Here is a 25,348-nt window from a genome sequence, read left to right as displayed (position 1 = left end):
TGAAGAATTGCCCTGATAAGGGCAGGGCTGAAAAGATCCATAATATGTCTTTTTTTCAGTAGTACTCAACAGCCTTAATCCACAATGAGCAGAATACGCATGTCAATTGAAGTTCAACAGACCAAATTCAACAGAAAACATGTTCCCTAATCTATATGCATGTAAGCTGGTTTTGTCTTAGTGAGTTATGTTATCGGCTGATCTACAAAAACAAATTTGCTGGAAAAGCTCAGCAGGTCTGGCAGCATCTGTGGAGGAAAAAACAGTTAATGTTTCGGGTACCCTCTGAGGAAAGGTCACCGGACCTGAAACATTAACTCTGTTTTTTCCTTCACAGATGCTGCCAGTCCTGCTGAGCTTTTCCAGCAAATTTGTTTTTGTTCTTGATTTACAGCATCCGCAATTCTTTTGGTTTTTACCAGCTGGGCTGTTAATTCAGAATCTTTATTTAACTCACAAGTCATTCCATAATTGAAGATTGTAGATTCTTTGCTAGTTTTTGGAATAACAGATCCATTTGGCATTGTAAAATCATCATTTGGATTGTCATTCCATACACCTAGAAGGAAACAAGTAAAAAAGTTTTGGTCTTTATTGAATTGTGTCATGAAAATCTTGAAAAAGGTCAGAAATTGCTTGGAGACACCACATAGAATTCACAATTACAACCTGAAATGATTCTTTTTACATTACAAAGTTTTCAGACAGCTGTCTATTAAATTAAACCACTAACTCTATTTATGTTTCTATGTATGGCAATAAAAACCTCTGGGTAATAACAGGTAGGTAAAGCAATTTAGAAGAAAAGTGAGATTTAAAACCGTAAGGTGAAGCAGCATAAGAAGCTTGGAGGGATTGCCTACTAAACTGTTTATCTGTTAATATTTGAATTGAGTCTTGGATAGTTTTCAGGAGCTTAGTAATGGATGAAACATAGATAATGTTACTCAACACTCCTGCGTTCTTTAGTTGAATCAAACTAAAAAAATAAAGTTGGGGAATTGGAATAAAGAGTGACAACATAACGGATAAATTATACCTTTTGCATTTCCGTCCATCAAAAGTATATGCTCCAGGATTAAGTAATAGTGATAAGAAACCACATTTGTCATTAGACAAAGCTGACAAGAGGAGAGGCCATATTGGATTTGGTGCTGGGCAACAAACCAGGCCAGGTCTCAGATCTCTCGGTAGGAGAGCATTTCAGTGATAGTGATCACAACTCCCTGGCCTTTACTATTGTCAAGGAGAGGGATAGGAGCAGACAGTACTGGAAAGTATTTAATTGGAGGACTGGGAATTACAATGTTATTAGGCAGGAACTGAGGAGTATAAATTGGAAACAGATGTTCTCAGGGAAATGCATGACAGAAATGTGAAGGTTATTTAAGGAGCACTTGCTACAGGTACTGAATAGATTTGTCCCACTGAGGCAAGGAAAGGATGGTAAGGTGAAGGAACCTTGGATGACAAGCCATGTGGAACATCTCGTCAAGAGGAAGAAGGAAGCTTACATAAGGCTGAGGAAGCAAGGATTGGACAGGACTCTAGAGGGTTACGGTAGCCAGGAAGAAACTGAATAATGGACTTAGGAGAGCTAGAAGGGGTCATGAAAAAGCCATTCCGGGTGGGATTAAGGAAAAGCGCAAGGTGTTCTATATTTATGTGAGGAACAAGAGGATAGCCAGAGGATGGGTAGGGCCAGCCAGGGTTAGTGGAGATAACTTGTGCCTGCAGTGAGAGGGACCTTGTTCAAGAAAGGAAATAGGGATAATCTCTGAGGATTTGACAAAACACAATGATGAAGGTGGAGCAGTGGATGTAGTGTATATGGATTTTCGCAAGGCATTTGATAAGGTTCCACATGGTGGGCTCATTCAGAAAGTAAGAAGGCATGACATTTAGCAAAACATGGCTGTTTGGATGTAGAATTGGCTGTCCAGTAGAAGACAGGGGCTGGTAGTAGATGGAAAGTATTTAGCTTGGAGCTTGGTGACCAGTGGTGTTCCACAGGGATCTGTCCTGGGACCTCTGTTCTTTGTGATTTTTATGAATGACTTGGATGGGGAAGTGGAAGGGTGGGTTAGTAAGTTTGCCGATGACATGAAGATTGGTGGAATTGTGGACAATGTGGGGGGCTATTGTAAGTTGGAATGGGCCATTAACAGGATGCAGAGCTGGGCAAAGAAGTGGCAGATGGAATTCAACATGGAAAAGTGTGAAGTGATTCATTTTGGAAGGTCAAACTTTAATGCAGAATACAGGGTTAATGGCACGATTCTTGGCAGTGTGGAAGAATAGCGGGATCCTGGGGTCTATGTCTATAGATCCCTCAAAGTTGCCATTCAAGTTAGTTGGGCTGTTAAGAAGGCATATAGTGTGTTGGCTTTCATTGGTGGGGGATTGAGTTTTTACAAACTATTTTACAAACTCCCAAACATCTCTATAAGGTTATGCTGCAGCTCTATAAAACACTGGTTAGACTACACTTGGAATATTGTGTTCTGTTCTGGTCAGCTCATTATAGAAAGGGTATGGAAGTGTTAGAGAGAGTGCAGAGGAGATTTACCAGGATGCTGTCTGGACTGGAGGGCTGGTCTTATGAGGAAAGTTTGAGGGATCTAGGGCTTTTCTTATTGGAGCGAAGAAGGATGAGAGGTGACTTGATAGAGGTGTACAGGATGATGAGATGCATAGATAGAATGGATAGACACAGACTTTTTCCCAGGGCAGAAATGACTGTCACAAGGGCGCATAATTTTAAGGTAATTGGAGGAAGGTATAGGGGAGATGTTAGAGGTAGATTCTGTACAGTGGTGTGGTGTAGAATGCACTGTCAGTGATGTTAGTAGAGTCAGATATATTAGGAACATTAAGCGACTCTTGGATAGGCACATGGATGATAGTAAAATGAAGGGTATGCAGGTTAGTTTTGATCTTAGAGTAGGAATAATAGGTCAGCACAACATTGTGGGCTGAAGGGCCTGTACTGTTCTATGTTATAAAGCTGACTTACCAAGAAGGCCTCTTGTCATGTTCATAAACTTTTCTGGCAAATTGGTGATTGCAAGTAACATCTCAAATTGTGCTGTCACTGTTAATGAGATTCCACTGCCAAATGAGGCCGTTACTGATGCATTTCCATTTTTCTCCAGAAAAAAGGTACCATTTCGAAATATTTCTTGGTTATCTGTGGGTGTATAGTCAATACAGATAGATGCTGAGTATAATAGTATGAAAATACAGGTGGATGCTGATAAAAATACTGGACATTTGTGCATTTCTTAGCTGAATTTTCCCTGTCCTGGGATGGTGAGCTTGGAGACTGGGAAACCAGGAAAACAGTGAGTACAGTGTCAGGATGGTACTTGATACGTTCCCTGGTGTAGCCGGGCAACTGTGGAAATGTGAAGCCAATTATGCTGTTGAATGCCCTCACTATACTACATGCTGAGTTTGCACCTCAAAGAAGCCGGCCTTGTTGGTGGGGTTCAAACATCAAAACTGTTCACCATAATTTTCAAGCAGCCCCTTGTTTCTGTTTTTTGTCTGCAACTATTCTAAAATATTTATATCTTGCAAATGGGGGAGGCGATGACCTAGTGGTATTATTGCCGGACTATTAATATTCAGATAGCGCGCTGGAGATCCAGGTTTGAAACCTACCATGGCAGATGGCAAAATCTGAATTCAATAAATATCTGGAATTGAGAATCTAATGATGATTGTGAATCCATTGTCAATTGTCGGGAAAAACCCATTTGGTTCACAAATGTCCTTTTAGGGAAGGAAACTGCCATCCTTACTTGGTTAGGCCTACACATGACTCCAGACGTGCAGCAATGTGGTTGACTATTAACTGCCCTCTGGACAATTAGGGATGGGCAATAAATGCTGCCTAGCCAGTGATGCCCTCATCCCGTGAATGAATAAAGAAAAAAATTTTGATCAGAATTTGGAATGAAATTTAATCACAAGTCTGATTTCTTGTAAATACATGCGACAGTGACAGGAGAATAATAAAAAGGGGCAGAGAGAGAGATTGGATGCTTTGAGTGATGGGAGATCCTTTGAAAGACTACTCACTTTCTTGATGGTGCATGTAGCATGAAAGGCTACAATCTTGGGTCTCCCGGATCTAGCTGAGGTCATCCCTGTCCACCTACAATGTGTCTATCTGCTTTAGCAGTGTCCACCTGCTCCAGGTGGTGAGAGAATGCATAGCTGTCGCCTTCTGACTGACCAGGAGATTCCAAAGTCCAGGATAGCAATGATGAGGTGGATAGGATGCCACTTCCATAAACTGCTGGCAAGGGGAAGGGGTCTTGTGATTCCCATTGTATCCCAAAGTCAGGGTCTGGTTCAGCCGGAAAATTAAGCCCAAAGATTCCCCCAAAATATTTAAGCCTGGAATGAAAGCTGGTGGTATTCATGGACGAAAACCAAATGCTTTACAATGACACTTCATTCTCCCCCATTTTAAATAGGTTATTAAATCATCTGCAACAGAAGACAAAGGAATGCTCCATAATCCTTAATTGCTAGACCATCAATATTGCCAACACTAGCTTTTAGGTTGTATCTAGAATTCTGCTGGAAATGCAGAGGAAAAGGAAAGTCAGGTGCGTTAGAAGACAGGTGGCTGAACCCATTTCACCTGTTTCTACCTCTGTTGGTATATTAAAATGGCACTGGAATTAAGAACTACTACCATAACCCCTACTAACGATGAAACTAAAATGTCCCCACAAGACACTTTCAGGTAATTAAGGATTTCTTGCATCATAAATTGCAACTACAAGTCTGTAGCATTTCTTAAGTTTCTCGTTTCTTCTATTGAGATTAGACCCTTACAGATGGTCTGGAGAAGTGGTCTTACTTTGTAGGTTTCCTCAGCTATGTCTAAGGAATGAGGAAGTAAAATCCTGATCTGGGTGTGGACTGGAAACTATATAAATGGCAGTGGTGGATGTGGAGATAGGGATGGGGAGAAACAGGATGATTTGTTGAGTGTACATTGAGTGAGTTTAATTTGATGTTAATGTTTTCTTGTGTAGAAGCTATCCTAGTAAACTTCAACTTTATAATAATTTTATTAAAAAATCAGCACACTTTGAAGTGGTAAGAATAATAAATTATCCTCACCTGCAGTATCAGGCACGAACTGCACCATGTCATTATTTACTAGCACTTCAATTGAATCATTTCCTTTCAAAATCATCTGAACCTGAAGAGAAATCATGTAACATCACTCTTGAAAACAATTGTCACAACCTCTAATACCAATGATTCAATATTTAGAGCACAGAACATAGCACACAGGAGTGGGCCCTCTGGCCCATGATGTTGTGCTGAACATGATGCCAAATTAAACTAATTCCTCTGCCCACCCATGTCCATTTCCCTCCATTCCTTGCATATTCATGTGCTTATCTAAAAGTCCTTTAAATGCCCCTATTGTATCTGCCTCCACCCAGCTGTGCGTTCCACACTCCTCCACTCTGTGTTAAAAACTTGCTCCACACGTCTCCTTTGAACTTGCCCCTTCTCACCTTAAATGCATGCTGTCTGGTATTAGATGTTTCAACTCTGGGGGAAAAAGGTTCTGACTGTCAACCCTATCTATGCATCTCATAATTTTACAGAATTCTATCAAATCTCCCCTCAGCCTCTGCAGCTCCAGAGAAAACAACCCGAGTTTTTCCAACCTTTTCTTATAGTTCATACCATTTAATCCAGGTAGTGTCCTGGTGATGCTTACATTGCCAGACAAGGCAAAACACATTTATTTTTATGCTTTTCTGTCTTGATGCAAAATCTTTACTTACTGTGATAATTTTGTCTTGTATGTGCTGAACTGCAAAAGCCATGAAGTTTGTAGCTTGAGCTGTGCCCGTTTGGACTGTACGACCATGGAGCTTAAAAATGGTGTCATCATTGGATTCAACATTAAGCAGCACAAAATCTCCAAGACCATTAAAAGTGTAGGAAAGTCCATCAAGAGTTGTGAAATGGGGATCACCAAGCATCATGGCTGTCATAATAACAGAAGAAAGATGTATAGATTTATGCCATAGCTGATTTAAAAATATCAAGATCATACAAATTGAAATTTCAAGCAGCCTCTTGTTTCAGCTCACAAATGCATTTTAACAGTTATGTCATCCAAATTGATCTGAATTTGGAGTGAGATTCAATCTGAAACCTCCTTCCAAGTAAATACATGGGAGAAAGTGGGGAGAATGTAAAAGCAATGTATAATAGAGGAACAGAGGAGGGACTTTGGAGATCAATGCATTTAAAGATACAGATAAAGAAGAAAGATAGGAAGGGAGAGGTGGAAAGGAGACTGGAAATGCTGGAGGATAGCTGGAAGAGGGAAGCTGGTGAGGAAGAACTTGTTCTGCTTCCCACAGGCCTCAACTTTCTTCTCAATAGGTGATATGAGATGTACAAAAACAAAGTTGCTGGAAAGGCTTAGCAGGTCTGGCAGCATCTGTGAAGGACAAAACAGAGTTAATGTTTCGGGTCTGCTGACTTATTTTCTCTTTCACAGAAGCTGCCAGACCTGCTGAGCTTTTCCAGCAACTTTGTTTTTGTTCCTGATTTACAGTATCCACAGTTCTTTTGGTTTTTATTTGGTATGAGATATAGTCAGATTACTTTTATTTCACTCAGGATTTTTTTCATATCTTTGTTAAGAAAGCACACTGAATATCCAGTTTCTTTTTTATATGTAGCATTTGTGGCAGGAAGGTGGTCTGAGGATTTGAGATTCAATGCCTTTCTACCTGCCCTGAATACAAGTTCCATTGAGGTTGGAAGGGAAAACAGGTCAACCACCTGACTAAGTCTCAAATTTTCATCTCTGTTCAGAGTTGGAGGGGTAAGTTTGCAGCCTGGTTGAGAATTATTGTAAATATGCATGTAAAGTGAAAGTACATCTGTGACGGGATAAGATAGTGGCTAGGAGGAAAGGGAACAACCATGCTCAAAGTGGTTTAATCTGTATTTATTTGTTGTATCTGATAATCTCTGCTGGTAAGGATACATATGCCATTTAGTGATTGCTTAGTGTGGATCTGAAGCTGAAACAGGAAAGGAGATTTTGTAGTGTATGTATTCCATAATACAAATATGTCATAGCACTGTTTGCAGGAATAGGTGTGACTGTACAGAAATATTACAAGTTTTGATGATATCTTATCATAAACATAAAATAGCTTACAATGCATATTGGCACAGATTGTTATAAGCCACTTGATTTTTATAGTGGAACTTTATGAAAGAGATTATCAAGTTTGCTACTCAATATTTTTATAATTATCTTTATTGAAGTGGTGTCAGCCTTGTTATTTGAAAAATAAATTACCTCGGGTTGGTGGCCTGTAGTTTAAACAGGCAATACTTGGCCTTCTGATTCTATAATAGTCACAGAACAATGGGTTGTCAACCTTTACACAGCACCAGTTGTATGGATCTAGGTCAAATTCTGTGAGGGAAGATTGATAATGTGCATGAATTGTATGGTTGTATACACATATGAAGATATCAGACCAAGCGGAAAAACATTTTGTAACAATTTCAAATAAAACATACTTTTGTTCTGATTTGAGTCTGAAGGTGTAGATGTCCAGTAACGTTCCTGCCAACCTTCAAGAAATGCATTCCTCCTACTGTAAATACATCTTTGACCAGCACCATTTGCATTTGGGCTGGCGCTACGAAGAACTTTGGTTGTAGCACCTGGTAAATTCAACAGAAGACCACTTAATTGACAAATTAGCACCACTAAATGGTATCTGGAGCCAGATACAAATTTCTTATCAATAGCATGCTCTTGATTCTTCCAAATTATAGTGTGATGAGAAGGTGTGTTAAATCTTCATGCATGTAGGTTCTTCAGACAATAACTGAATTGATGATACATTTGTGAAAAACATACTTCAAAATATGCAATTTTTTCCTGTTATTGCCTTAGCTTTATAACAGCTATTGTTTACATTTTCTTAGTGTACTGTTTTGAGAATGTACTTTCAAAACAAAGAAATCAGAGTTATTGCAAACAGAAAACATGCAAAGTATTAGCACTAGAGATAATGGGAACTGCAGATGCTGGAGAATCCAAGGTAACAAAGTGTGAAGCTGGATGAACACAGCAGGCCAAGCAGCATCTCAGGAGCACAAAAGCTGATGTTTCAGGCCTAGACCCTTCATCAGAGAGGGAGATGGGGAGAGGTTTCTGAAATAAATAGGGAGAGAGGGGGAGGAGAACCGAAGATGGAGAGAAAATATGATAGGTAGGGAGGGGATAGGTCAGTCCAGGGAGGACGGACAGGTCAAGGAGGCGGGATGAGGTTAGTCGGTAGGAAATGGAGGTGTGGCTTGACGTGGGAGGAGGGGATACGTGAGAGGAAGAATAGGTGAGGGAGGCGGGGACAAGCTGGGCTGGTTTTGGGATACAGTGGGGGGGAGGGGAGATTTTGAAGCTTGGGAAGTCCACATTGATACCATTGGGCTGCAGGGTTCCCAAGCAAGAATATGAGTTGCTGTTCCTGCAACCTTCGGGTGGCATCATTGTGGCACTGCAGGAGGCCCATGATGGACATGTCGTCTGAGGAATGGGAGGGGGAGCTAAAATGGTTCGCGACTGGGATGTGCAGTTGTTTGTTGAGAACCGAGCAGAGGTGTTCTGCAAAGTGGTCCCCAAGCGGTTTTCCCAATGTAGAGGAAGCCACACCGAGTACAGTGGATACAGTATACCACATTGGCAGATGTGTAGGTGAACATCTGCTTAATATGGAAAGTCAACTTGGGGCCTGGGATGGGGGTGAGGGAGGAGGTGTGGGGGCAAGTATAGCACTTCCTGCGGTTGCAGGGGAAGGTGCCGGGTGTGGTGGGGTTGGAGGAGAGTGTGGAGCGGACAAGGGAGTCACGGAGAGAGTGGTCTCTCTGGAAGGCAGACAAGGGTGGGGATGGAAAAATGTCTTGGGTGGTGGGGTCGGATGGTAGATGACGTAAGTGTCGGATGATGATGCGTTGTATCTGGAGGTTGGTGGGGTGGTATGTGAGGACGAGGGGGATCCTCTTATGGCGGTTGTTGCGGGGGCGGGGTGCGAGTCTTAGCAATATTTGGCTTTAGATGTTGGTGTGTTAGCCGAGCTGGGAGGTTGATTGCAGACGTTTAGTTCCCTTACTAGGTGACATCCTCGGTGTTGTGGAGCATCTGGTGAAGGGCTGATGTCTTGTACCAGTTCGAATTTAAACGGTCAGTTTTTGCTGTTTCCAGTAGGTGGCGGTTTCGGCCCTGCATTTTAACGGCTGGTATACCAGGTCTAAAACATCAACGTGCACAGCCGGAACTGGCACCTACTGCAAGCAGCAAAAACCCAACCATATAAATTCGAACTGGCACTAGGCACCAGCGCTTCACAGGAGGCTCCACAACACTGAGGATGTCACCTAATAAGGGGATGAAACATTTGCAATCGAACCTCCCAACTCGGCGAACACACCAACATCTACAACCAGCACCTGAGCTACAAATCTTCGCTCAAACCCTCAACTATTTGACTTTTATTGTTCATTTTCTTTCTGATAAAAACTAACACGGCCATGACTTATCCTAAAAAATTCCAAAACAACTTAAGAAATCCTGATTCTATGCAAAGATCTCTGACCTGAAAATTAACTCTGTTTGTCTCCATAGATGTTGCCTGCCACACTAAGATTTTCCAGCATCTTTCTTATATAATAAATGCTTACCTAGATTGGAGTTTCGGAATCGAATGTCTGCTTGTCCTTGAGGAAAGCTGCATGGACAGGAAAGTAAACCTTGGTTCCACTGAGATGGATGTGGCTCTGTACTAAACCAGCTCAAACAGTTTGCTTTGTAATTAACTTGTGGTGTGCCCTGAATCAGACTGTACAGTCGTAGGCCTTTCAAATCTAAGGAAATACAAAATAGTTTGCAATTCAGATTTCAGCATTAATTTCCAGATTGTACATTTCACTTTACATGGTCCAAGCATGAAGTTTAATTGTCATATTTAATCAGAGATTTTGACAAGCAAAACCCATGGAACTTTTGGCATACTCCTGCAACAGAGTTGTAATTGGAAATCTTTAAACTTGACTGAACCCACAAGTTGCCAAGGCCAAGGTTCAAAGATAAATTTATATTTTTTATAAAGTATATTTTATATTTGGAGCAGACACCTGAACAGTGCCAAACAAGGCTATTGAGGTGAAGGATTAGGGCTGTGATAGAATTGATTACACTTTAAATTCCTACATCACTTGCATATTTAGGTATTCTCGATGCATGATAGTAATATTAGAAGTACTTTATAACAGTATAAGATCTGATATTGAAATTGTAATTATTTACTAGTCTATTGTACTTTAGATGTTTTTTCACAAAATTAAAGAACTTCAATGATTTAGATTACAAAGAAAGTGCTTGATTCACATAAAACATCGATTTTTACAATTTAGACAGTGAGAAAAAGTATCCCAACTATGATTCGCTCTTAAAGTAGAATAAAGGGAAATAAACCTGTATTTTTTCCACTATATTTATCAGGTCGAAATCTTTCAGCAACTGTAGGAAGTTTTGTTTGCTCATCGTTCACAAAGAATCCATCGCCGCTATGACAAAAAAATTGAAAATTGTAATGTAATTTGGTCACTTATGTTCTCTTTGGTATTTGTGTATGCCTATCATTAAATTATATTGGCAATTTTGCACATGGCTTCGAGGAAGCATGTGTTTCTCTTGGGCTTCCACCTTGTCATGGCTTAAAGTTTGATTTGAAGTATTTGCCATTGTTGCTGAGAGTTTAGGAGACAAAAGAGACCCATGCCGTATTCTACGTGAAGTAACAACTGACCATGAATTAATCAGGCACTTGTCTTACTTCTCCAGAAAGATGAGGAATTTATACAGATTGAAGCAACAGCAAAGCAGAAATCTTTTTGCATTGGTAGAACGGTTAATGACATCCTTACATAATTTTGTGTAGCTATTCATATCTCTTCAATTTTCTTAAAGTTTGTAAACAGTCAGATTGCATATGATCAAGTTTGAATCCTTCATATTAATGCCAGATTTTCCATGAAGTATTCATTCCAAATAACTCTGTACTTTCCAAACACTTCAAGGTTTGTGGATTCCAAGATAATAAAATGTGAGGCTGGATGAACACAGCAGGCCAAGCAGCATCTCAGGAGCACAAAAGCTGACGTTTCGGGCCTGGACCCTTCATCAGAGGGTTTGTGGATTACTAGGCTTTTGCCATAGATAATCACTAGTTGAGTGATACCACTGCAGGGTTGCAATACTGGACTATGCAGCACTGATAACGTCAGGATTTTAGAAACCCTAAAGGAATAACTGGCATGGAGTGCACTATTAGCAATTTACAGTACTTCCTGGGTGGGATATCAGTACAGATATGACATGTGTACGTTCAAAGTGTGAGGTGATGTTAGATGGTGATTTAAAGCAGTTGTCCAAGCATTTTGCTGAACAGGTACCACACAAACTAACAACCCGTGTATCTAACTTTGAGCTGTAGAGGGTCCCCACCAGCATTATTTAAGAGGTCAGTCAACGAAATCACAAGCGAGCTGCTTTTGACTGACCCATGGTAAGTAAAATGTACCCATCTCAGTATCCCCAGGCTGCTCCACTACAGTATTTCTTTGGTCGCTCGTACCACAAAAGCCACAACAATAACCGTTTCACAATAACTTTATCCACCAACATACCTATTTGTACAAAAAACAATCAGTCTCTAACATTCCCTTGGTGCCTGTCTTGAGGGTATTGTTTCTCTCCTAGTGTTTGTACACAATCCTGGTCCAATGGCTGCCACATGGTTAGTGGACGGGTATTGAATTTAACTGGGGGAGATTGTATATGACAGCACAGGATCTAAGCCTCGAAGGTCTAACTTCAGATTATGATGCCCCAACAACAGTGACAGCAATCTGGGCTGCTAGCTGACAGGCAACAGCAAGGGCATTGATCAAGTGTAACAGTAGGATTCCAATTGCTGCTGTCCTGAGAAAGAGCACCAGATTTTTACACCATGTTATGACTGTTCCACGGTGCAGCACCTTCACAATTCTAGAAATATATTGGGGCCAAATTCCTGACTGCCATGTGAGCCTGCAAGCCTTCCTTGTAATCAGTTCTCAGGTTGTGGGTTTTGCTGGCTAGGCTAACACTCAATGATCATTTCTAATTGTCTAGAGCACAGTTAAGAGTCAACCACATGACTGTGGGCCTGGAGACACATGTAGGCCAGACCAGGTAAGGATGGAAGTTTCCTTCCCTAAAAGGCATTAGATGGGTTTTTCCTGACAATCAACAACGGATTCATGGTCATCATTATCGAATTCAAATTCCATCATCTGCCTTTGCAGGATTCAAACCCAGGTCCCTGGGATATTACCTGGGTCTCTGGATTAACAGTTCATTCTGGGTACCGCTTGGCCATCACTTCCCCTTCGAGAGCTGAGATCAATAGTCACGAGGGCAGCAGCCTGAACCTGCATGGCATTATACGAAGATCTTATATCCTCTCACTAATCTTCCATTGCAGCAGTGTGATTTTGAGAGGCTTTCAGCTGTGCTGCAGTAGAAGCTGTAAAAATATGCAGCAGATACTGTGCACAACTACATCAGTGAATTCTGCCATGCAGTAGGCCATCACTTCCACGGTGGAAAAGGATGAGTTCCAAGGGCTGTATGATGCTAAGTTGAAGGTAGATTTCTCTGTGCCTCTTGTCAACAACAGGAGATTGGCGGCTCTGCCATAGGCACCCAACATTTCAATGTAGATACATGGGCGTCAGGGTTCTCCAGTATTCCTCCACAATGAATTTCTCATCTGAATTCCCTGGTTGATATCTTAGCCTTTAATGTTCTGTCACATAATCTACCCTTTCTCACTGCTCAAGTTGTAGCATTTAAGTGGTTGGTCACCCTCTACCTCCCCATTGCCTGTAAAGTACAAGTCATGAGTGTGATGGAGTACTCTCTCTACTTGCATGGGTAGGTGCATCACCAATAACACTCGAGAATCATTCGCTATATCTAACACAGACACATAGTAGTAGCACTGGGTACTATCTATAAGATATATTGCACTGCAGTAATTTACCAATGTTCCAATGACCATACCTTTCAAATCGGCACCTCTACCACATAGCAGGGCAAAGACAGCAGTTGCATGGGAATACCACAAGCTGAAAGTTCCTGTCCAAGCCACACACAGGCCTAACATGGAACTGTAGTGCCATTCCTTCACTGTTGCTGGATCAAAATCCTGAAACTAGCTTCTGAATAGTTAGGCTGGAGCACATGCGAGGCTTGCATGACGTTAGGCCATTTGTTGAGCCTAGAAGCAGCTAACAGCATGAATTATAAGAGTAAATGAAATAGATGTAGGCCATTTGATTTATTAGAGCCTGGACTGCCATTTAATAATGAAGGGTAATCCCTTCATCTGGTACAGATAGCCAGCCTTGTCCTAAGTTCAAGTGATTTTTTTTATTATCAGACTCTTGTTTTTTAACCATCTAGCTGCTGCTTCTGTCCCTTTTTTTTGGCCACACAATTTCAAACTGTTTTGGTTCTCAGAAGTCTCCACAGCAGAAAGGACTTTCTATGCATCAATTCTGATTCTAGTCAATTTGAAGTCTTGCTTGTAGACACCCTTATATTGCCGATCCAGCTGACCTATTCATTTTGTGTCAGTAGCATGCTCTCCATGAAGCAGACCTTTTGGAATGTCACTATCATCCATTTGGATCACATGGAACAGCCAAAAGATGTTGTTTGCGAGTTTTGAGAAGATTTGTAGCTTAGGTTGAGTTTCTGGATGTGAGTTTACTCGCTGAGCTGGAAGGTTAGTTTTCAGACGTTTCGTCACCATTCTAGGTAACATCATCGGAGGCTCACTGATGATGTTACCTAGAATGGTGACGAAACGTCTGAAAACTAATCTTCCAGCTCAATGAGCAAACTCACATCCAGAAAGGATGTCACTAAACGAAAAGGGTAAATATGTTAGGGGTCCCTTCTCCCTAACCCTACCCCCTGGACAGCTGTATTTGACAATCTGTCCTAGCAAGGATTGCTGATACTCATCCTGGTGGTGGAGGAGGTTGTTTAGCCACTTTTCCTTAATTGCATAGTTGTCTAAACTTCTAAGTATAGAAGGAAGATGCTAAGAACACAAGCCTTATTCATGTGGAACATTATACCGTTTGTTGGTTTGTGTTGGTCCATGCCTGCCCTTTGAACTTTGAAATGAAAGCTGTGACTTGGTCATCCTAATGCTGATTTTGAGATCAACAAGTTCTTGACATCTGGCGTGGAAGTGAGCACCAGGACGCAGATGCATATGAGGTTAATTGGGCCTATACCTGTTTCCGATCAAAACGTAAGCAGTCTGTCTGAGTTTTCCAAGCGGCAGTCAATCATAGCAAGTAGTGTTTATTTTATTGCAAATCCCACTCCATGTTCTCATGTTGCCACTTGAGCTTTTCCTTGCCAGATGATTCCATTGTGTTTCTCTTTCTGAGATCCTTTTTGAACAAGCTTAATTTCTTGTAATGCATTGCATCTTGTAAAGTTTCTCATTAATCACATTGCAAAAAATTGTTGATAAAGTCCTTACGTTCCAGCTTGCAACGTACTAATTGATGACTGTTTTGTTGAGTTTGACTTGTCTGGTGCACAGATAATTGCTTGTCTGTTGAGTGACCACTCTCTAAGCTCAGCGCACTCATTAAAGCAAACAGTCTGGGTTTGCACAGCTCCTAACTGAATGGGGGCTACTCAGCTTTAGTGCTATTGTCTTTTTCTAATATTGGAAGTAAGCTTGATATTGTGTTCTAAAATAATCAAATAATATCATGTCATGCCGATATAAGCCATGAAGCCACAGTGCCCTGTCCAGGTCATTGTATGGAGACTAGGCATCACGAGCTCCTTCTACACCTCTTGGCATTGCTGGTATTGTAAAAGAAAGGATAAAATCAGTACTAAAATTGTGATCAGAGATAATGGGAACTGCAGATGCTGGAGAATCCAAGATAACAAAGTGTGGAGCTGGATGAACACAGCAGGCCAAGCAGTATCTTGGGAGCACTGCTTGGCCTGCTGTGTTCATCCACCTCTACACTTTGTTATCCAGGATAAAATCAGTACTGCTTATTACCAGCTGTCATGCAGGAATTGTGGGAAAGCTGTCTGCTAAGTGATAGATAGTGCTAAGGCACACCATTGAAGATTTTCTGTTGGAGTTTAATCATGTAGCTTTCTCTCCTGAGAGATCACATGGCAGTAAGGCTACTTGCGCATGGCTGGGTGTCTGGAGCTTGAGCACACGAGCATAATGATATACTAGTGGGCCTGCATGTGATTCATCTGTGGTCCTGACCTCTGAGTTGTAGTAGATTAGCCTGGGATTATGAGGTATTCAATCTACATGCATTGTCATAGGAAGGGTTACATAGGGCTTGATAATGGAGAGGCTATATGCTGGCAAAGAAAGGCTGATACACTCGTACTCCTTTTCATAATGTTTGTACTTTTAGGCAGTGGCGAGCACCGAAAGTATGAGATGAAAAGCAAAATGTCTACTAAGCATCTCCCACTATGCTAACAGATTTGATGTATCTCATTAGCCAAACGATATCTCACCATCCACCTGAATGGAATATTGTATCATGTTATAATCACACATACCTAGACGATCCTTTATTGTGAAATAATTAATTTATCCTGTCCCATTTCATTACAAGGCTGAATCATTTTAGTCATTACAAATTAAGTCTAAAATAACATGTTGACATTGGATCTAGAAAATATTGTTTCAAAAAACTGTCCTGAATACATCCTCTAAATTCATCCTCCAGGCTATCTTTGTCAATTTGATTAGTCCAAACATAAGCAGGTATGTCATGATGAGATTAGTTCAGGTTTATTGTTAAAAAAAGACACACTCTCAAAAGCAGGGTGGCATTGTGGTAATGATAAATTGCTTGGTTATATAATGTATATTTTTATTAATGATATTATGATCTATCTCTGAACAATATCTAAAAGAGTGCAGTTTCTCTATTGTACACAAAGCTGAACCCACCTGCTGAAGCCAATAAGGAGGTCTTTAGATGTAAGTGTTGATATATCCCAGTTCATTCCACCAGACTCATACAACATTAAAACAAATGAAATGCTGCCATCTGTAGTTATAATTGCTTGGTAGGTGTTTGTCTACAATTAAGGTATTGAACATAATTGTTAGATATTTTTGAAATCAGAGTACAAAAAATGGAAATAATTATGATATTAATTTTGAACAGAGAATAGTTTTCATGATAACACATTTGTTGTGCTTAGATTATAATATAAAATGATCACATTTTAATGCAAATACAAAGTTCTTAATAACACATTTCAGGGGTTAATTTTAAATAACTAAATTATCCTTGGATGAATTCAAGCCTGATTTTGCTGCTTCCAATTTGAGAGTTAAAGAGTGTATGTGCCTGACATGGCAAATATGAAGCATTGAACCATTTAATCAGTTATCAATTGAAATCAAAAAGCATCTCAAGTAATACACAGGGTAGATGAGATGAACAACATCGATGCATCAATGGGTAGGCTAGATAAGTACATAACAAGGAAGGAATAGAAGGATGGGGTAGATAAATTAGGATGGCAATAAATACTTTAGGACTGGAGCACAAACACTTCCTAAAGAGCCTGTTTCTGTGCCACAAATTCTTTTTTTTTTGAACTTGAAAAATAATGAACAATTGTAGAACAAGGTATTACAGAGTAAAGATATGAATACAACCACTACAAGTCACAATACTACCAGATAAAAATAAAGCACAATATTTAGGAAAAGAACTATACGTAATACTGCAAATGTTAGAAAAGTCTTTACATTTTTTTTGAATGAAAACATGCTAAGCTTGTACCTACGTACCTTGGATTTTGTTTCAAGTAACGTAGCTGCAGGTACTTTATCCCAGGTTATCTTTAAGGTCCATTTGGCTTTATATTTAGATTTGAATTGGTCAGATATCATTCTTTCTACATTCTGTGTCAAGTTAAAAAGTTCGGAACCATATGTTTTGTATTCCTATGAAATAAAAGTGCTATGATTATGGAATGTATATTGCCTTATGTTAAATTATTACTACGGTAACATAGGGAATTACAGGATGATCATTGGCTAGCCTCAATAATGAGCAACTACTCCTGTCATCATTAATTAAATCACTGGAGTCATAGTGTAAATGGCCATCCCTCAAATGTGCTCCCCTTTAAACCTTAAACTTTTCCATCTGGCCAATTAATTTTTAAGCTGTTACTTTTACCCATGTCTGCATAAAGTTGTTAAATTTAAACCATGTTTTAAGCTTGAGTTTGTGCCTGTTGGATTTAGGCATATCATCAGGTTCATTTGTTCCTTAAAAGGTTTTGGAAAATTTAACATTGTTTCCATTGAGCCTCCTCTGCTCCAGAATAAACAATTCCACACTCTTCAATAATTTCTCATTACATAGGTGCCTCAAACTTATAACAACTGCAGTTCAGGGGCCAAGGGGTTTGTGGGATTATTGGTGTAAATATTGTTTTCATTGATCTGACTGATTAGGAAGAGCTTCAGATCTATCAAGCTGGCTTTTATATATCAATGATATGGAGGAGGTGCAAAATGTATTCTGGGTGGGAATTTCAATGTCCACCATTAACAGTGGCTTGGCAGCAGCACTACTGATCGAGATAGTTGGATCCTAAAGGACCTAGCCACTAGACTAGGCCTGCAGCAGGTGGTGGAAGAACCATCAAGAGGTAAGAATAGACTTGACCCCATCCCTGTCAGTCTGCAGACTTGAGATGTATCTGTTCATGACAATATCAGTAAGTGTGACCACCTCACAGTCCATGTGGAGATGAAGTCCCACCTACACATTGAGAATACCCTGCATCCTGTTGTGTTGCTCCACCCCTGTGCTAAATGGGACAGACTTTGAACAGATTTAGTAACTCAGGACTGGGTACTCTATGGGCCATCAACAGCAGCAGAGTTGTACTCCAGCACAATCTGTAACCTCATGATCTGGCATATCCCACACTCAACAATTACCCTCACCCCAAGGGATCGACCCTGGTTCAATGGAGAGTGCAGGAGGGCATGCCAGCAGCAGCACCAGGCACATCTAAAAATTAGTTGTCAACCTTGTGAAGGTACCAAACAGGACTACTTGCATGCCAAACAGCGTAAGCAGCAAGTGGTAGACACAGATAAGTTATCTCATAACCAAAGGATCAGAGCTAAGTTCTGCAATCCTGCCATGTCCAGTCATGAATGGTGGTGGACAATTAAACAATTCACTGGAGGAGGAGGCTCCACAAAAACCCCATGGAAGAGTGAAGCACATCAACGTAAAGGATGTCTGAAGCTTTCACAGCAATGATTTGGAGGAAAATGGAGCTGGTCAAATTAGTAAGTTTATGGATGGTACATAAAAAAGGTGGAGGTGTGGATAGTGAGGAGGATTGTCAGAGGACATAGATGGATATAGATCAGTTGGAGGTATGGGTAGAAAAATGGTAGATACAGTTTAATCTTGACAAATGTGAGGTGATGTATTTTGGAAGGTCAAGTACAGGTGAAAATCATACAGTGAATGGCAAAAGCCATAGCAGTATTAATATGTCAATATAAGTGGAGATAGATATCGGGGAGATGTCAGAGGTGGGCCCATTACTCAGAGAGTGGTAGATGCATGGAATGCATTGCTGGATGGAGTAGTGGAGTCGGCCTCATTAGGGGCATTTAAGCGGCTATTAGATAGGCATGTGGATGATAGTATTAAGTTTGGGTGGAAGTTAGATAGACCTTCGACTTAGGGTAAAAGTTCGGCATAACATCGTGGGCTCAAGGGCCTGTACTGTGCTGTACTGTTCTACGTTCTATGTCAAGGGATCAGGTTGTGCAGGTCCACAAATCACTGAAAGTGGCAGTACAGGTAGATAGGCTTTTTTCGCTACCTTATGTTATTGCCCTCATTGGAAGAGGCAGTAAGTATAAGGATGAACAAGTTAAACTGCAGCTTTATAGAGCTTTAGTTAGACCACACCTGGAATATCGTGTACATTTCTGGTCACCACGCTACCAGAATGATGTGGATGCTTTGGAGAAGGTACAGGAAAGATTTATCAGGATGTTGCCTGGACTGGGGGATTTTAGCTGTGAAGAAAGGTCAAATAGACTATGTTTGTTTTCACTGGCATGCAGGAGATTGAGTGGCCAGCTGATAGAAGTTTATAAGATTGTGAATGGTATGTTTGGAAGGGAGGGTCAGTTACTAGGGGACACAGGTTCAAGGTGTGGTAGCAGGGTGGTGGGGGTTGTTTAAAGAAATGTGTGGAGGCATGTTTTCCACACAAAGTGTAATGAGTACTTGGAAGGCACTGCCAGAGGACGTGATGGAAGCAGACACAAAAGCAGCATTCAAAAAACAACTGGAAGAATACATGAGTAGGAAAGGAATATAGGGATGAGGATGCTGTAAGTGAAGATCATTTTAGTGTGGAAGGGCAAAACGTGTCAACACAGGCTTGGAAGGCTGAAGGGTCTGTTCTTCTGCTGTGTAGTTCTTTGTTCTTCATTATCTTTGTTCTCAGTCTTCAGCCAAAAGTGCAGAGTGGATGATCCATCTTGGCTTCCTCCAGAGGTCCCCAGCATCACAAATACCAATCTATAGCCAATTTGATATCAAGAAGGAGGTACTGGACACTGCAAAGACAATGGGCCTTGATATCATTTCCAACAACAGTACTGAAGACTTGTGCTCCAGAACTTGTCACACCTTGGACCAAGCTGTTCTGTCTAAAAATGTGGAAAATTGCCAATATATGTCCTCTCCACAAAAAGCAGGACAAATCCATTCCAGCCAATTATTGCTTACCAGACTACTCTCAATCAGTAAAGCAGCCCCTGCTCAGTAATAACCTTCTCAGTGATGCCCAGTTTAGGTTCTGCCAGGGCCACTCAGCTCCGAACCTCATTACAACCTTGGTTCAAACATGGACAGAGGAGCTGAATTGCAGAGGTGAGGTGAAAGGCATCAACGCGGTACTTGACTGAATGTGGCAACAAGGAAAATACTCGCAAAACTGACGAAATGAGGAATCCGGAGATAAACTCTCAGTTCGTCAGGAAGATGGTGAGATAACAAGGTGTAGAGCTGGATGAACACAGCAGGCTGAGCAGCATCAGAGGAGCAGGAAAGTTGACGTTTCAGAAATTTCTGAAGAAGGGTCCAGGCCCAAAACGTTAGCTTTCCTGTTCCTCTGATGCTGTTTGGCCATCTGTGTTCAACCAGCTCTACACCTTGTTATCTCACATTCTCCAGCATCTGTAGTTCCTACTATCATATGAAGATGGTTGTGGTTTTATGGACATTGGGACATTTCTGTCCGAGATATTTAGGGCAGTGTCCTCGACCACACCATTTCAGCTGTGTGAATGACCCCCACCCCCCCCCCCCCCCCAACCATCAAAAGATCAGAATTGGGGTTCCTCTCCGATGACTGCACAATGTTCAACACCATTCGTGACTCCTCAGATATTGAAGCAGTTCATGTTCAAATGCAACAAGATCTGGATAATATCAATGGCGTGGACTGACAAGTGGCAAGTAACGTTCACACGACACAAATGTCAGGCAATGACCGTCTCCACTAAAAGACAATCTAACCACTGGCCCTTGATATTTCAATGAATTCAATCACCGAATTGCCCACCATCAACATCTTGGGGTTACCACTGACCAGAAACGCAGCTGGACTCACCATATAAATACTGTGCCTGTAAGAGTAGGTCAGAGATTAGGAATACTGTGGCAAGTAACTCACCTGATTCCCCAGTATCTACAAGGCACAGGTCAGGTGTTGTATGGAAAACTCCATACTTGACTGGCTGAGTGCAGCCACAGCAATACTCAAGCAGTGAGACAGCATTCAGGACAAAGCAGCTCATTCGATTGGCACTGCATCCACCAGCATCTTCACCCTCCTCCATCGACACTCAGTAGCAGTAGTGTGTACTACCAAAAAGATGCACTGCAGAAATTCACCAAAGATTCTCAGACAGCACCTTCCAAACCCATGACCACTTCCACTAGAAGGACAAGGGCAGCAGGCATGTGGAAATACCACCATCTGCAATTTCCCCTTCAAAGCACTCATCATTCTGACTTGGAAATATACCACCATTCCTTCGATGTCGCTGGTCAAAATCCTGGAATTCCCTCCCCAAAGGCATTGTGGGTCTACCTACAGCACATGAACTGCAGTAGTTTTGAAGACAGCTCACCAGCATCTTCTGAAGGGCAACTAGGGACGGGCAATAAATTATGGCCAGGCAATGCCCACAACCCCGGAGTGAATTTTTTTTAAAAAAATGACTACAACAGATAATCTACACAATTATGTTGTTGCTATTTACAAGACTTTATTGTTCATATGATGGCAGCTGTAATTCATTACGTTATAAATATGACACTTCTGTCAAACCTAATTGACCATGCAGCATATTGTGAGATTGGATAGGCATTATGTTAACGGCAACTTCATTTTTTGAATTGTGCACAAACTCTGTAAAAATCATAACAAATCAGCTTCATATTTTCAATTATTTTGTGAATTCCTAATCTGGATGCATGAATGTTGTTTCACTGTATCGACTACGAGTACATTATGATATTGGTTCAGTGTGATAAAGAAGTCACCCTACACTTCGCTGATAGACTTACACCTAATTTTCAAGATTTTTGGGCAATTGCATTGATTGAATTTAATTCCACTCCACTCATTGTTCAATGAAAATTGTACCTGATAGAAAACATTTCCAATGCTGCCTGAGATGTCTGCATCACTCCAGAACACGGCAATCATTGGTGGGACAGAACTTGCAGTAAATTTGTTAAATGGATTGGTGTAAGTGAAAATCTCTGTCTCTGATGCTGGAAGAACGATCAAACCATTGTCTGTGAACTGTCAATCAAAAAAAAGAATTGTGACTTATAAATTGGTTTAAACATACTGCAGAGGAAAAATAATATCACTGAAATATAAACAATACCTGCAGAGAACTACAACACATATGCAGCTTAATTTATACACATAATCAATTATATTCATCCTACCCATCACCTCTTTTCTGTGCAATCACTGCCTCCCCTTGCAATCCCGTTCTGTTCCATGCCATCGTCCTCCATGCCATGTTATTCCGTCCTTTTGTATTGACCCCCCTCTTGCTATTGCACTTCACCATCACCTGCCAATCCCCACCTATGCCAGTCATACTTCAACCAAATGTCCTGTCCTCCCATGCCATTTTACATCCTCCATGCTCTGAAATGCCATTTCACCCAGTGCTGACCACCAAGCTCCGAGCACCACCATACCCCACACCTTGCAACACCACCCCACCCCCAACCTAATTTGTTGATGTTCAAACAAACAAAGAGAATCAGGCACGTAATGCAGGAGTATATATTGAGTTTTGAATATTGGCTGGCAATGTTTCCACTATGAAGTAAATGCAGAGGGCAGAAGAGAAAGAACAGAAAAATAATGAGAAAGGATTCAATAGTTAAAGGAAGAGACCGCAATCCTGCAATCCCAGACATGTCTTCAGGATGACTTGCTGTACCTTGGTGCCACAGTCAAGGTTGTCTCTGTGTGACTGCAAATCATTCTGAATGAGGAGGGTGAAAACTAGATTGTGAGATCTACTTCAGGACCAAACATGGTTGGTAAAAAGGGGAGAGAGATCCTTCAGACCAAATTTTAGGCATCTTAAGAAAAATATAAAAATCATAAACTCAAAACTGTTATCTCCTGGTTGTTTGCTGGTGCATGCTACTGAGAATAGAATGAGGTATGTAGTGCAGATGAAAGTGTTGCTGGAGACACAACACAAGAAGGAGGATTTGGCCTCCTGAGGCATTGGGTTCGGTTTGGTGAAGATATGACCTGTTCAAAGGGACGGATTGCATCTGATATGATAAATATTGACAAGGGGGGGTTCACTCCCCCAGTTGAGAATGTGGAAACCAATTTGGCAGAGGGATTTGCCATTGAGCACAGATTCAGAATGGAGAGAAACAATGCTGAAAATAGAAGAAAAGAAAACTATACCTGAGTAACAAAGGCTGAGGAAACAAACGCAAGAAAATATGTCATACATTTTTTGAGATTCCAGGGAAGCACGCTCATACAATGAGTCCAGTGAATAAGACAGATTAAGCTAAAGGCACACATGGACACTTAAAGGGTAACATTTTGGCTATTGCTGGATCATGGCATAAAGACAGGTAAGAATGCCAAATCAACATTTTTGGGCACTAGTTTTTCAGACAGGGCAGAGATTTTAAAAGGGAGGACTGTCACAATATGAGTTAAAAGAAGCATTCACAGATATGAGGAGGTATATATACTAGAAAGAGCATTAAAAGAAGCCATACACATTGCTGTAAGGAACAAAAAGAACTTCCACATTATTGGAAGTATACAACAGAGCTCACAATTTTCAGATGGATATAGAATATGAACATATTTGGAAATTGCTGAGAAGCCTAGCATCAATATGGTTATATTAGTAGAAGAGTTCAACTATCTTGTTATTAATTGGGATGAAATCAGTAAGAAATTATAGAAAGCACCATGATTGTAAACTGCATACAGAAGAACTTGTTTAGCCTATATGCCGCAAGACTGACAAGAGAAATGCATGTTTTGGAAGTAATTTTGTGGATTGAGGCTGGGTTAGTTGAAGGGATGTCAGTGGGAGAGATTTTCTTGTGGTAATGATCATAACTCTGATTTTGCATAGTCATGGAAAAGGACAAAGACCAAAAATAAAAAATTTCAATTGGGGAAAGGCCCATCTTAATAAGTCGAGATATAATTTATCACAAATTGAAACAACAGACGAGAAAGAAGTAACTGTACCTAAACAAGTGCCAGACCAGAAGGAGGCACTTACACAGAACATAGAGAAAATACAGAATAAATACATTTCCATAAGGAAAAGGAAGAGTTATACACTGAAAATTTGACATGCCTGGATTTAACAGGGTGACATAGCAAAAGGAAAAGAATGCTTCTGTGTTACTTGAAAGGTTAGTACTGCTGTAGCCAGTCCGGAGTAACATGCCAGAGTGGGTAGTATACGGCTTTAAACGGGCATTAATTGCTCAAAGATGGGGAGGTTGCCCACTGTATCTCTATAACTGGTAGAACTGCGGTATTCAATCCATGATGAATTAAAGGTTCAGTGAAAGCCACTTTGAGTACTTACATAAATTAAAGGGTAACGAGCATTTCCAAAAGTGAAGTCAATCTCTGGCTTGAAAATGGGAGAGATGACATCAGATGCTGATTTTGGTAGCGACTGATCACCAGCATCCTGCCCATATTCAAAAAGAATGGCTGCTGTATGAAAGCAAAAATATGTGAATTAAAATAAGAAACTGGGTTAATGGTAAGATTCTTGGTAGTATAGATGACCAGAGAGATCTCGGTGTCCATGTACACAGATCCTTGAAAGTTGCCACCCAGGTTGACAGGACTGTTAAGAAGGCATACGGTGTTTTAGTTTTTATTAATAGAGGGATCTAGTTCTGGAACCAAGAGGTTATGCTGCAGCTGTACAAAACTCTGGTGCGGCCACACTTGGCGTATTGCGTACATTTCTGGTCACCACATTATAAGAAGGATGTGGAAGCTTTGGAAAGGGTGCAGAGGAGATTTACGAGGATGTTGCCTGGTATGGAGGGAAGGTCTTACGAGGAAAGGCTGAGGGACTTGAGGCTGTTTTCATTAGAGAGAAGAAGGTTGAGAGGTAACTTGATTGAAACGTATAAAATAATCAGAAGGTTAGACAGGGTGGATAGGGAGAGCCTTTTTCCTAGGATGGTGATGGTGAGCACGAGGGGGCATAGCTTTAAATTGAGGGGTGAAAGATATAGGACAGATGTCAGAGGTAGTTTCTTTACTCAGAGAGTAGTAAGGGAATGGAACGTTTTGTCTGCAACGGTAGTAGATTCGCCAACTTTAGGTACATTTAAATCGTCATTGGATAAGCATATGGACGTACATGGAATAGTGTAGGTTAGATGGGCTTGAGATTGGTATGACAGGTCGGCACAACATCGAGGGCCGAAGGGCCTGTACTGTGCTGTAATGTAATGTTCTAATGTTCTATGACACTGTCACAAAAAATGCTAGAAAACT

The 25,348-nt window shown here is 40.9% G+C and overlaps 1 protein-coding gene across 2 annotated transcripts in view; it reads right to left on the bottom strand.

Annotated features, from left to right (window-relative positions):
• The window catches only part of LOC125457750 (uncharacterized), a 167,900-nt gene that overhangs the window by 57,690 nt on the left and 84,862 nt on the right, over window positions 1-25,348 (bottom strand). For both annotated transcript variants that reach the window (XM_059651129.1, XM_059651130.1), the window contains exons 40-51: window positions 24,414-24,547; window positions 21,941-22,102; window positions 17,019-17,174; window positions 16,164-16,294; window positions 10,559-10,650; window positions 9,766-9,948; window positions 7,600-7,746; window positions 7,373-7,492; window positions 5,829-6,034; window positions 5,146-5,227; window positions 3,017-3,190; window positions 458-559 (exon numbers count right to left, since the gene is read on the bottom strand). In XM_059651129.1, the coding sequence (XP_059507112.1) occupies window positions 458-559; window positions 3,017-3,190; window positions 5,146-5,227; window positions 5,829-6,034; window positions 7,373-7,492; window positions 7,600-7,746; window positions 9,766-9,948; window positions 10,559-10,650; window positions 16,164-16,294; window positions 17,019-17,174; window positions 21,941-22,102; window positions 24,414-24,547 (1,689 nt within the window). The remainder of the gene's footprint in view (window positions 1-457; window positions 560-3,016; window positions 3,191-5,145; window positions 5,228-5,828; window positions 6,035-7,372; window positions 7,493-7,599; window positions 7,747-9,765; window positions 9,949-10,558; window positions 10,651-16,163; window positions 16,295-17,018; window positions 17,175-21,940; window positions 22,103-24,413; window positions 24,548-25,348) is intronic.

This window comes from Stegostoma tigrinum, chromosome 14, assembly GCF_030684315.1.
Source record: "Stegostoma tigrinum isolate sSteTig4 chromosome 14, sSteTig4.hap1, whole genome shotgun sequence".
NCBI classification, from domain to species: domain Eukaryota; kingdom Metazoa; phylum Chordata; class Chondrichthyes; order Orectolobiformes; family Stegostomatidae; genus Stegostoma; species Stegostoma tigrinum.
The sequence above is the reverse complement of the archived record's forward strand: the minus strand, read 5'-3'. Positions and strand labels throughout refer to the sequence as shown.